We start from the raw sequence: 14,623 nt of genomic DNA, 5'->3' as shown, positions 1-14,623 counted from the left end.
TCATTTCAAAGACATAATAATCTTGTCTGTAAAACACAAGTTCTTTTGTGTATGCTATGACTGGACATTCATTTTGATCTCACTTCAGGCTGCTTTTATGAAACGCAAACATTTCCTTCTTGTGCAGATACATACGTGCAAGGGAAAATATAGTTATGGCCCTGTCTGTTAATAATCTGCAATGGAACTTGGAAAAGAAGTGTTTAAAATTATGGTATGGAGGATGTCATGGTATCTTAGTTTATGGTAAGCTTTTTTTACGCACATATTTTGTAAGTCATTTTTTATGTTACTAGTAATCAAATCAGTGAAACACCACATAAAAGCCCAAGTTTATCTTTCTTGGAGATGAAGCAAAACTTCAGAGATACAGCACTGTAGCTGCCATAAGCAGAAGGAATATACAAAAAGGAGAGCCAGTCTTTGCCAAGCAGAACTTTAATCAAACACTCTGTTTGATGATAAATCTGAACTTGGATGCACAGAGCATATTCTGCCTGAATATTTCTGCAGAGTTTACCAGACACAGTCTTTACTGGGAAGCAGATCCCGCTACCGCTAGTGTCTCATTTGCAAATGAGATTGTCTAATTTTAAACTATGTTTTACAAAAGACATCTTTTGGATGCATTTAACATTTATAGTGGCAGTACTAGTGAGAGTGAACAGTATATCCTTTTTCAGATAAGCACAGTAAGTGTTTATATTAAACGAGGAAGAACATTTTCTCCATCAGCTGCACGTACACTTGAGAGGCCAAAACCAGACTACACATCTTTGGGAAGAACCCACAGTCCCGATCCTGCTTCCCCTTGTGAAACGTTCATCGATACCACGGTTCCCACAAACCTCGTGGAGCGTATGTGGCCTACCTACCCTCAAAGCCAGAATAATAACAGTTTAGAAAGCAACTAAGTACGTTTGCATATAATTTACTTTTTCAGCCTCAGAAAGAGCACGAACTAGACACTGTTATTTATTTGTTGGCTTTAACAATTGCAATGATGGCAAAGGCAAATCTAGTTTAGTAATGCGAGACTGCAATTGAATTTCATTCACTGTTTGCAGCAGACTTCACCTCACTACAGTGTGTCGGATTTAGTAAGCATAATTGCAAGCCACATATTTAAATGAAGAAATTAATAGTTTGTGTGGTATTTAGTGGATGGCTTTTTTGCATCTTTGCATGACAAGATACTCCTTCCAGAGAACATAATTATGTGAGGGAGGGCAAGGAGGAAACAAAGTATCTGCTTGTGTGAGAAAAAAAACCTTGGCTTTTGCTATACCTGCATTTGATGGCTGAGACACTTAAAATCCAGCACAACGTTATATGGATGGACTAAACTGGGGTGTCATTTGGTACCATTAACTTAACATAAAATGTTATGTCACACCATAAAATAAATGTCTTGGAGTTCCATACAGTATTCCTCTGAAAGAGGATTTTATTTCTTTTAAATGTTTTGAATAAATAGTAATTGGGGGCCTCATAACCAGGCCCTATAGATTTTTACAGAAAACACAATTCTATTCCAAACGGTGAGTCTGAAAAACTGCCACTCTCAGTTCATAATGCTATGCGTTAAAACACCATAGGTTCATTCCAAAAAGTTAAAATAGTTTCCCAAAACTGTAGCTCCTAATTTCTCTAGAAACGTCATACAGTTCTATTCTCTCTTGGTTACACAAGTGCAGTCACTGGTGGAAAAAAACCCTGAATGGGCTAATTAACTACCCTTGCAGAAAATAAGTATTTTCCACATACTTTATGCCAATAATGCATTAGAAAAACTACATGATGTCATAATTTAGATACAGGACATTCTATTTTTATTCGAAATCTATTCTAACACCCTGAATACCAGTAACATGCAGCTGCCCATAAATATGACTTATTCTTTGAAATTTAAGAACAATCTAGAAAAGTAAAAAAAAAAAAAATTTGCACGGACAAGGTGTATGACGATGGGGCTGACCTGTATTACTCTATTAACGCTGTTTTTATTAATTTCTGAGAGATTACAAAAGGTATGGCAAGTAAAAACAAGCAGGAGGGAACAGAATGGCTCAACATAAATCATCTGCCAGCAATCAGGTACACCTTGTCAGGAGAAAGACCCAGACTGCTAACTGTGAAGGGTTTATTTCCCAGCAGCTGCCACTTAACAGCGATGGGGTTTTTTTGATGAGCACAACCAAGATGATTTCTGAAGCAAAAATCAAACGGACTAGACCAGTTTAAAAAGAAAGCTCTCTTTTCAAAAGCAGGGGGGAGGGGGGCTGCTTAGAGATCTCACACTAAAAGAAGCAGCATCTTCTAAAGGTGTTTGGAGAAGGAATGAAGCGTAACAGTCCAGCAGGCGCTGCTCTGGCCTCAGGTAAGTTTAACAGGGTGGCAGTTTTCAACCTTTTACAATTTGCAGACCTAAAAAGGGCAATGGATTAAAGGCTCCTGACAATAGATTTACTTTTCTAGTTACCTTTCATAAACCCTGAGGAATAGGCTTCTGACTCCCCAAGGGGCTGCAGAACACACATTAAAAACACTGGTGTCAGAAGGTTGGGTGGTTTATTGTTTGGTGGTTTTTTTTTTTAAATCGTTTTGCTCTATAAATGGTCTGGCTCCTCTTGTCAAGCAGTTGGCTCTGTGGTGCAAGCAAGCTGGCTGGCGCGCATGAACTCTTGATCACAGACTTCAAAGGGAAGAAACACGTGTGCAAGTTCAGCCTCGTAAGAGGGTCGCCTTCTGAAGCTGTCTTATGACAACCAGTTGCTCCGCAAGACTGGCTGTACTCGGTGGGAACAGAAGCCGCGTGCTCAGCCTGTGCATACAACAGTACTGGAAGGTGACAATTTTCTTGAATAAAACAAGCCAATTTCAGTGTAGAACAATGATCAAAACACCGCCCAAAAAAAAAAAAAAAAAAAAAGTAAAAAAAAGTACACAAATAAAACTCGTCGGTCGTTCACTTAAAATGAACTAAATGCATACAAGGGGAAAAATTCTCTCCCTGTAGAGCAACTAAAACCCAAGAGATCTCCCTAACGTCATGATGCGTAACACTGCTGCCTGTTACGTCCTGCACCCCTGGCACTGGCCCAGGCAAGGACTCCCACTTGGGGAGACCCCAGGTGGAGCTGAGACGGGGCTGCCGGTACAGCTCTTGGAAAACAAAGGTACAGCCAACAGGAGCAAGAGCAGCCAGGTAGGTATCAAGTGAAATGCAAGTTAATCATGAAGAGAAACAACCTGGCCTGTGCAAACCAGGCTGAAGTTCTGGGATCTCTCAGGCGTAGGCTCTTTGTGAGGTAAATAGATTTTCCAAGCCTTACTAAAAGGCAGTATCTCTTTTCATTTAAAAAAAAAAGAAAAAAAAAAGGAAATAAGAGATCCCAAATAAATAATTTCTGCATCCTTTCCCTGTTGAGGATGTACAAATAAAGACAATCTGATGTATGGGCCAGTTCTCTTTTACTTCTCAAGCCTAGACTTGACCCTGTCCCCATTGAAATTAACAGCAAAAAAACCAAAGTGAAAGTCTATAGGGTACTGCTCTATAAGGTGAGACTGAAAGGAAATGTTTGGGAAGCTTTCTTTTTCCCCCTTCATCAGTAGCACTATGTATGTTTAGATTTTTACCAAGGGCTTCGAAGGTTCAAGTGCTCACCAAGAAAACCCTCCCAAAAATCAGATGACATACTCATTAGGGAGAAATCTTTTTAGAATACGGCCTTCCAATCCCCATTCTTCCTCCCCTTAAGATCAGGCATGGACTACCAATACCACACTGTCCCACCGGTAAGCTCCATGAGAAAACTTTCTAAAGATTAACTGAATACCCATGGAGTCTTTCTAACAGCAGTCAAGTGGATATCAGCACCACGTCTTCCCTGGTACATATGAAATATAAGCCTGATTTCTAGATACAAACAGCATTAGTAAATGCTAAATTAGAACATTATTTCTGACGTTTTTTCAAAGTTCGTCAACTTCAGTAGCAATATATTCTATCAAAAGGTGTCTCTGATCAATCTAAAAATGGCTAATGCCACTCTTCACAATCTTCACAACAATTTATGGTCTTTTCAATTCTACCAGTAAGATTTACTAAAAAAACCCATTCTGTTATGAATGCTTTTTTTTCCCTAAATACAGATCTATATAGGATGTAGAAATCAACAGCTGTAAATACAAGAAAATGTCAATAAAAAGCAGAACCTATTTAATGGCAGATTTTCTTTCTTTTGTAGCTGTTTACATACAATATATGAAGAATTCAGTTATTCATGAAAAGTGAGAACTCTTATAGTGCAAACCAGCCCAAAATATCACTCTTTTCCCTAAAAATTTTCTGTAAAAGATGCTTGTGCCATAGGGAAGCACCAGATGTGGATACTGACAAATAAATCTATAAACACTTGACAGCATAATAAAACTGAGTAAGCAAACTGTACTCAAGAAAAAAAAAAAAAGTATTACAGCTTGTCTGCATTACTTTCTATATTTGTTCCGATGTGTTTGGGGATGAACTTGGTAGACAACACGACCATGTCACTTCATATTTTCATGATGCTCTCTTTACCAAAAATTGAACAGTTTCAACACTTAGGGAGTCAGGGAGTGAACAGGGGTGTCTCCGAATCCTTAACAAGGGCAACATGCAATAATTTCATTACAATATTACTAGCACAAAAACCTCCTCTTTGATCTTTCTTCCCACCTTTTCATAGTATTTGACCTCGTAGTCCAAGATGATGCCATTCGGATGTTCGGGTTCTTGCCAAGACAGCGAGACGCTGTTCCTGGATGTCCTGTCCTTCCTTATGACTGTGATGGGGGATGGAGCTGCAAAGGGGATGGGGGGGAGGAGGGGAGAGAGAAAAGCAAACTGAGTTTATCTCTGTTCCAATCCTTGGCAATGAGTAGTGTTTCCATTTAAAAGACTCATGAGCATAGGGTCTGGACTTGTATCAACATTCAGCAGCTGGATTATAGTCCTGGTACACATGCCTTAAAGCATACTGGCCTCAAGGAAAATGAGCTGAGATTTTCTGTTAGACTGGAGGACTAGTGGCAAGACAGCAGATGGTTTCGATCTGCTACTACACTGTATGCAATGAAATACATTCAATACACTAAAATACAGAACAAAATAACAGTACTACCTATTTGTTATAAAGCTGAAGTATTATCATTACCAGACCCTGCAGAATTCTGATAATGTTTTCATTGCAAGTGTAAAATGGTGCTGGGATGCATTACGTACAAGGAGCTCCTGGTATCCACGGCTAGTAATAACCATCAGCATACTGCAGAATAGAGCCTCTTTTATAACATTATTTGGTAAGCTCTCCACATACAAATTGCTCCCATATACACTTCTCCTTTACTGCATTTCTTTGAAAATGAAATTTGAAGAAAAAAAATCTAAACTACAAAACAACCTCATTTCTGATCTGTATTAATCAGTTAAGCATGACAATTGATTGCATGCCACAGACTCACCCACCACCCACAACTTGGAAGTACTATCAATGCTACAGAAAAAAAAATCATAATTACCTAAGATTCTTGAACATCAGTTCAGTTTTAGACCACCCAGCTCTGTGCCTTGTTCCAAGACCAGACCTAGGTTTCCTGGACTATTGAAAGCTATGTAATTTTTTAAATGATTTTTTCTGCTTCTTTTGGGTTGGCTTCCCACTCCAAATGCTTCTCTTCCATGGTTTTGGCCAAAATTCATCAGATGATAACTAACAGATCACACATTAAAGGTTGTAACTGTCATTTTAAAAAAAAAAAAATCTTTTGCCAATAAACAGCCTTTTATCTTAACATGTAAAACAAAAGCGTTTATAAGTTCAACATTGTGCTATCCTAATAAAAAGGCTCTAACTGATCTAAACAATTTAATTTCATCTGAATCCTATGAAGCTTTTACTGTTCATATAAAACTAGTTGCACTTTACAGGCATTACACATTTGCAGGCATTAGCCAGTGCCCCTTCCGTTTGGGTTTTCATTCCCGCAAGAGATCTTTCAAAAGCCAGAAAAGAAGTAGTTTTAATTAATGACGGAAAATTCATTCTGTGTTTGATTTTGCTAAACTTCCATCAAAACATACTTTCTGGTCTTGAGTCATAATCTAAATGTTGACATCCTCCTTTAGTTGAGGATCTTTAATCTAGAAATCTACGTACACTTGCACATATGTATACACATATGTATATACACACTTCCACATTCATTCTGGGTTGAAAAACATCCTTTTGCATGTCACATGGTTCACAATGGCTTTCTGAAAAGATGAAAAAGTTGCAAAAATCCCTTGGGGGTTTTTTTCTTCTTTTTTTTTTTTTTCTCCCAACAGGAAGAATTTGTCCTGAATTTAGATTACTGAAATCAGATTTTGGAGGGGGCTTTAATGTTTTGTTTGGTGTGGGTTTGGGGGTTTTTTTGTTTGTTTGTTTGTTTTTAAAAGTAGAATGGGAAAGAGTCTCTTGCGATTTTACTCAGACTCACCAGATCTATGCCTGCTGAAGAGCTGAAAAGCAGTAGGGCAAGGTATACAGGACTGGCTTGTAATGAACATCCTGCAGTAATTCCACTTGAATTCCACTCAGGCACAAACCAGTGCTAGAGCCAAAATACAAAGTGGTTAGCTGGCTGGACTGCTCTACTGTAGCCAGCTCTATGTTAACTCGTATACCCATGCTTGCTGCTTTTATGCTCTTGTAAATCATTTTTATGTCTTCTTTCTAAGTCAAGCTATTCATCTTTTTTTGTATGTGAATAGATTGCCAAGCCCAGTACCCCAGCTGGTAACACTTCCCATTAAGGTAACATTAATACAGATTTTATGAATAATTAATACATGATTAACAGAAATGGCTTTTCCCTTAATAAATTATGGTAATTTGTGCTATAATGCTTTCTCAGGGCAGGCTGAAATAATCTTATGTGCTCCAATACAGATGTGTTTTAAAAAAAGCTTTCTTCTAACACAGTATTAATTATTTTGGGCTCATTTACACACATCTCTGCAGATGCTACCAGTAACTTATCTCACAGCAGTTTATTAGAAAAGCTTCTGCTCTGCAGTTATCAATAACATTATAAAACATTCATATACCTTTTCCAGTCCCGAGGGTTCTCAATGCTGCTTAGAAATTATACACACAGAGTTTCTGGTGGATACAGCGTCTCACTTCACGGGAAATGGAGGGGAGAAGGATAATCACGAGGAAGAAAGTTTCAGGCACCTTTAATCCCACGCACAGAGAAGATCAGAGTTCTGCAACAGTGCTGCACGCCAGGCCACTCCAACAGCTACTGAACCTCCGAATTATGGAAATGACGTATTCCAAATCTGTTTAAATCACCATCTTACCTTAACTATGTTGATTACAAAAGTTACCCAGTTTTAAGGCATTAATCTTCATAAAGGAACAGTGCATAAAGGAACAGTGTCTTTGGATATTTCAGTGGTCAACTATTTCTTTCTAGAAGTTCAACCACACTATTTGTGTTCAGAGGGGAAGATATGTATTTGCAACAATTTTTAATTATTTATGGTATTTTTTTTCATTTTGTTAAACCATCTCGTACACCATCTGAGCATTTTAATTTTGAAGTACCCAGAATGTTAAAAACGAAGACATAATATTTGGGTATAGATTTTTAAAATTTTCCTGCTGATCTTGTCATCTCTGTGCGTTCATAGAATAGAATCATAGAATCATTAAGGTTGGAAAAGACCTCTAAGATCATCAAGTCCAACCGTTAACCCAACACCACCATGCCTACTAAACCATGTCCCAAAGTGCCACATCTACATGTTTTTTGAACGCCTCAAGGGATGGTAACTCCACTACCTCTCTGGGCAGCCTGGTCCAGTGCTTGACCGCTCTTTCGGTGAAGAAATTTCTCCTAATATCCAATCTAAACCTCCCCTGATGCACCTTGAGGCCATTTCCTCTTGTCCTGTTGCTAGTTACTTGGGAGAAGAGACCAACAGCCTCCTCACTAAAACCTCCTTTGAGGTAGTTGTAGAGAGCGATAAGGTCTCCCCTCAGCCTCCTCTTCTCCAGGCTAAACAATCCCAGTTCCCTTAGCCGCTCCTCGTAAGACTTGTGCTCCAGACCCTTCACCAGCTTCCTTGCCCTTCTCTGGACATTCACATTGGATTTCACAAGCAGTAGTTGATTTTGGTTCCCCTCTACGTTTCTGTTGCATGAACCAGAGCCCCAGAGAGGACAGCCCTCACAAGAACTTCTTCCTGCAGTTCCTCTCCTGGCACTGTGTCAGGCTCACGGCTCTTCGAAGCACAGGTAAAACTGAACTGTGCTGCTCCTGGGATGATTTCAGCATCAGGACCCTCCTTCTACAAAAGAGGGAGTAGGGAGAAGCAAGGGTAAATCTTGACGTGAGCATCCCCAACAGCCAGCCTTGTGCACCCCTGTGGACAGGGGCAGAGTAAGGAGTCAGGATCCTGTGCCTGGAGGGGCTGCCATCCCACGTGGCCCATCACAGCTGCAACCTGGCTCTCCCCAAACCAGACTCTGCTGTAAGCCAAGAGACAGAGGTGGTCTGGCTCTTCTGCTGTGCCTGCTGTCCCGCACAGCTAATGTCTCTCGATATTTACTAAATTGGTTCTTTGCCTACATCCAGAACTGACTTCTCTATGGGACTGACTGATGAACAAATGCCGATTATCCCTCGGTTTGACCAAGATGAGATAAAATAAAAAAATCCCAGCAGAGCACATGGCATAAGCTTTCTTTGCTGGCCTGCAAGAATCTGGACTGTTAAAGTCTTAATGCACTCTTTTTTGTTTTTCCGCTATACCTGTTAGATACGTAGGTTTGAAAAGTGTTAGAAGTCCTTGAACCCTAATTTAAGAAAATATCTTGGTCAGATGACTTTTAAGTTTACACTTAAATGTACTGCAATCAATAGATTTAAGATACAGGAAGAATTAAGGTAACCTGTAAGCACATACTGTCATGCATAGGGACAATCATATGACAACAGAATCGCTTTTCTGACCTATGGGCCCAGCTCAGGTTTGGGGTGCATTTAGGAGGAGTAACTTAACATTTGCACTGTGGAATTAATTTCTTTATATACACATCCCTACAAAATAATGCAATAAATCAAAACATATAAACTGTGTTCTAAATAGCGTATTCCGATATGTACTTATTTTAATAGGGGGAGGATTTTTTTATTTTTCTCAAGTGTTCTTGTATATATCCTATGAAGCAGAAAAGGACTAATTCAAATCTAGTTAAGAAAGCTAAGTTAATCTCAGAACAACCATTTCTGGCCCAAAGTAGAAGTCGACCTTAGTTTCCACTTTGTAGCACAACTAATTGTCCCTTCCCACCAGAACAGCTCAGTAACTGTATTTTACTGTTTACCTGGAAAAGTCTGAACTTCCAGCAAAGAGAGAAACTGCAGTTTAAGGAAGTCAACATTATAAACCATTAAACAATGAAGGCATCACCATGAGCAGCGATGCATATAAAGACTGTATAGACCATATGCATATAAAGACTACATATGTAGTGATGCTTTTAAAGACTATAGCTTTTAGACTTTTGCATGAGGAAGAGAGAGGTGAGAGCTTCCTGTTTCCTGAACACCGTTAAATAACTACAGCAGGACGAGATAGAATTCAGAATCAGGCTACGGAAAGGAACAGAAGTACTTCATATTTAGAATACCCATTTTTCATTCCAATTCCAGGATTTTCCTTCCTTAAATTAAAAGACAATTAGATTGTGCAACAACAAAATGCCAGAACAAATATTTTATATGTCTGCAGCTCCCACTGACAAAAAGAATTTTGTCACTACAGGTTGGCAAAAAATCACATATTATGAAACTTTTTTAGATAAAGAGGTTTTTTTTAAATTATATTAAAGCATCAATATCAACACAAAGTTAGGTTGAATTAATTTATCATTTAGGAAACATAAATTTCAAGGTAAAAAGAGGTTGAATAAATGTGGTTTCAGTGATTTTTGGATAAATCCTGTGGCTCGTATACCTCTACGTATTTACATTTTCATTGGCGCTTTGATTAATGTATTAGTACTCTTAACTTCTTCACTGAATTAGAGTTGGGTTTTTTTATAATTAACTTTCGGCTTGTGTGGCCATGTATTAAAAGGTTTATTCTCAATAGTCACTTGCAATGCATATAGAGGTATTTTTATGCATCAGATGGTTACTATTTGTCTGGTACTACAGTAATACTGGTTTATGACTAGTTTAAGCAGTTAATATGAACTTTCAAAACTCCCTAGAGTTACAAGGGGAAATGTACTTTGAGCACTCGATGTTGTTAGGTAGCATTTGTGACAACTGGGAATGTGGATGTTGAAAAGGTAACGAACACAATGATCCAGGGAGCTTAGACTCACAAGTGTAAAAACCTCCTCACTCATGACTGTTAAAGGTGCAAGCAAATAACATGAAGGATCTAGCAGAGAGGACAATAAAACTCTGCTCAAATTGATTTCCCAGTGAAACTGACCCCAACAGATCATTTGTTTTCCTCCAGTTTAATAGCAGCTGTATATAAATCTCCTTATTGACTTTTTCCTTATTCCTTGGTTATTGTTTTCAGATGTGACTGGCTTACAGATGTATATTTACACTGGAAGAAAATACCCTGTCCTGTGACAGAGGAGAGAACTCAGTATTAACTTTGGGAAGCCATGTGTGTACAACTGCTGAAATATTTAGAGTCCTGTTGTTTCTTGCTTAGGTCTCTAGATCACAAATTAAATTTTAGGGGAAGGATTTAATCCTAAACTAACCATGGCCTGCTAACTTCCAGCTTTTGCTTGCAATCAGCTATCAGCATGGGGAGCGAAATATTCCAAGCTACGCTGAAAGATGGTGATCAAGAACGTATCTGAGCTAGCAGAACGGGCTGTATTACCCAAATTGCAGCTTCTTCTGCACTCCTGAATAAATGGAAGGCTTATTCCTTTTTCTTTCTTTAGAAAATTGATGATTTTATTAACTAATCATAATACTGTCAACTGATACAATGTATAAATTTTCTTTAATGTCTACAATGCCTGTAGGAGGTAATGTGGAAGCAGAGCAGTAAATAAAGATCATAATCTGAAAATTAAATCTGCAGCCTCTGACAGTAGGATCCACTGGGACCCAACGCCAAATCTGTAAGTCTTAGAGGACAAGTGTCCAAACTACAAAACTATCATACAAGTCAAAGTGGAAATACCAACGTCCGAATGAGCAAGACAATTTCTTGCTCAGAGGCAGCTTCTCCAGAAAATGGGAGTCACACCCGCAGTCAGGATACGCGAGAGAAGTTACCCCCGTGCGAGCACTGGATGCCCGCGCGTGGCTCGGTCTGGCACTGCTCCTAACGCCGCACGTGCACATTTCACTCGCACAACAACTGCCCAACATCTGAGTTTCTGTGAACCAGTCTTTATATCTTTAGGTTTATCCAATTGTTCCACTACCAACAAGCATTCAATTAATGACAAGAGTCCTAAGTAATGACACACACATCAGCATAATGACATCACTTCTCCATGACATGATCACATTAACAGAACGCCTGCATGAACGACTACGCTCGTCCTTGGATCCTTTAGGACTCCAACATCTAGTCTGTGGCTTGACTTCTAAGGGGTTTATTATGGAAGACTGCTCAGAGCGAGCAAGAGTTGCACCATCGTAAACCTCCTCTGATTGCACGACTACCTACTTTGTCCGTTAAGCGCAGTTAAAGGCGCTGCCTCCCTCTACGCGGTTGCGCTGAAGCAAGGCTGATCCCACGGGCACATTCCAAGAAGGCTCAGTCAGCACCGGGTCCCCAGGTGCCTCCCAGGAGGCAGGAGGAGGAGGAAACAGTTCCACTTTAACAACACTTTGGAAACCTGCTAAACCCTACACGCTCCTCTTCCAGATACAATTACCCACCTCTTCAACACGCGTGCAGATGCAGTCCTTTGCCCTTTAATCTCCAGGACACGTAGTTAAACTAGCACAGTACTTGTGTTTGTGTTCCTGCACCTTTCTCCTTGAGCTGAAGCAGGCTCAATATATTTTTATGACTTGGGCTGTAAAACGTCATCTGATTCTGTAACATCATTAGGCGACGTGTCAGCCAGAACGCAACGCACCCTCCCTGTCGCCAGGCACCAGGCGTTAGGGCGCCTAGCCATCCCAGCAGCGAGAGGCCCGCGTCAGCGTGCAGGACCCTCACACCAGATCCGGGCTGGATCCTAGTAGGATGCAATCATAAGGAGGTGGGTGAAAAGGTTCCCAATTTCTAGGGGAGGGCTATCGAGATCCAGGCATTTGCACATATCAGAACGTGGAAGGAAAGAAATAGGACGAAACTTTAAGGACAAATAGAAGCTGACTAACTTTGGACAAAACAAAGATGTGTGTGGGAGCTCTGTATTATTCTCCCAGGAACAGGATGATTTTAAAGCCTGATTTGTTCATGGCTATTTTACTGGATGACTGCCGACATTATGGCAGAAGTACCCAAATGCATCTGGAAGCTGTGGTTATAGACTCCAGCCTGTGGTTATAGACTCCAGAGCGGCCGCAGGCATCGCACAGGTGCCGTGAAGGAAAGGCAGCAGGGAACTGGAAAGGGGAAAACAAGCAGCTTCAGCAGGAGTTACACTAAAAGGCAGCTGCTTGATTTCGCTCTCAAGCATGGAGTAAGGCAACCTTCTGGGCAGCAGCTGTCACTGGACAAGTGATTACCAGAGATCATTTCTCGCTCTTACAAATAAATTCTAAATTAAAAGCAAACTTCATTAAGTATTGCACATTCGTGTTCTCATTTCTCCCTCTTTTTATTAAAAGAGATAGCAAATGCCTTCCACAGAGCAAACAAAATGTTAGACTTGCTCATATGTTTAACACATGTGTAATAAATCATGGAAATGCCATGTCCATTTGCAAAGTATCAGGCTGCACAAGGCGCTCGCTTCAGAAACTGAAAATTATGGTGCCATGGCGTTCACAGCTGTTATTTCAGAGAGGAGACAAACGCTGTATATGCTTTCATAAGGATTCAGCCCAAAGGTACTCATAACACAAATGTTATTCTTTCTGTTCTCTGTTTGAGATGGTGATGGTGGGAGCTTCGCGATACTTCATATTTTTCACTGAATGTGTTTAAGACCGTATCGGTTTAAAATAAACCGTTTTGCTTTGCCTTCCCTACACCATTGTTACATTACTTTATAGTACGTTAGAGCCTCAGGCTTCCTGGTGTGAAGTTTTCAGAAAGAAGAAATTATTCACCGTGTCCATAACATCAACGGTCAGGCCCTGAGTAGGCTTTCCCCTTCCGTGAAAGTTTAGTTATTTCCTCAACCAGAGAAAACTCCATTTACAATTTGAGAAGTACACTTAAGAAACATCTCTAGAAATGCCAGTATCCAAAACTGGAGAAGACAATTGCCCTTAAATAAAGTAATTTATGATATGAAGTATTTATCTCCTTTTAAATAATCACCAAAAGCTCCTGAACTGGTCTGTCAGTAAGGTCCGTCAGTCTTTTCAACCTGGTCAGAAGACACTATGAATGGAAACAATATTTCTTAAACTTCTCGCCCTGTCATTCTTTGGTATTTTCACAGATAGCTTTGGACCAATTGCTTTTGTAAAGGTTAACCAGGACAGGAGGATCTCTGATGGAAAAGACTTGAAATGTGATCACATATCCTTTCAGTTTCTTTTGGATTTTGAGATGAATTAACTTCTGGTTTTGTTTGGTTTTAAACATTTTCTTTATATATAGAAGCATAGTTTACTGAAAAGAATGCTGGAAAGAAAACTCTTTCATACGTATTCTGCTGTAGAATTAGACACTGCAAGAAAAGTAAAAAGAAACAAAGAAACACAACTTCCTTGAGGGATTTCTGATGTCAAGCTTACAAAGTCTGAGGGCACTCGCTTTGCAAGACTGGGAAGCTGGCACTAGTGAGAAGAAACACTGCCATTAATTTTCAGAACACGGTCTACTACCTGTCTTCAGGACCAGGATGACACGTCCTCAGGCTCAAATCAGCTCCCGTAGTTGGTGTGAGTAAAACCAAAGCTGCATGTATGTGAAGCCTGTAACATGCAGGGGTGCATAACTTTGAAATTACAATTTGGTTTTATATTAAAATGTTTTAAAAAAATAATTATTACATTAATAATTCCCTTTGACAGGAATAGTCTCCAAAGCCAAAGAAACAAGTTACATTTTTTTCCCAGCTGTCCCCAGCATGCAAATTGTCCAGATGGGATAGCTTCAAGAAGCAAGGGAAGCTGATAGTTTTGTTTACAATCAAGAGGAACACAGACTATTTCCCTCAGTGATTACTGAGAATGCTAGCACAGATAAGGGAAAGAGAGCCAGAAGTCTAAGAAATATTATTTAGCCGAGTGTTAGGCATCCTGTTTACCTACATTTCTTTATTTTTACCAAACCAAGATGTTAAATGAGAATCCAGATGTACCCTCACGTAATAGAAGCAAGTAGACAAAACCAATATCCACTGACTGCTGAACACAATTTCACCATGACCTCTGGGAAAGGTAGCTAAAAGCGCTG

At 39.6% G+C, this 14,623-nt stretch overlaps 1 protein-coding gene across 3 annotated transcripts in view; it reads right to left on the bottom strand.

Moving 5' to 3' along the window:
• The window catches only part of EPHA3 (EPH receptor A3), a 235,388-nt gene that overhangs the window by 57,921 nt on the left and 162,844 nt on the right, over positions 1 to 14,623 (bottom strand). For all 3 annotated transcript variants that reach the window (XM_075768111.1, XM_075768128.1, XM_075768120.1), the window contains exon 6: positions 4,724 to 4,848. In XM_075768111.1, coding sequence (XP_075624226.1) covers positions 4,724 to 4,848 — 125 coding nt within the window. The remainder of the gene's footprint in view (positions 1 to 4,723; positions 4,849 to 14,623) is intronic.

This window comes from Balearica regulorum, chromosome 1 (assembly GCF_011004875.1).
Source record: "Balearica regulorum gibbericeps isolate bBalReg1 chromosome 1, bBalReg1.pri, whole genome shotgun sequence".
NCBI lineage: Eukaryota > Metazoa > Chordata > Aves > Gruiformes > Gruidae > Balearica > Balearica regulorum.
Note: the sequence above shows the minus strand (reverse complement) of the source record. Positions and strands in the feature narration are given on the sequence as shown.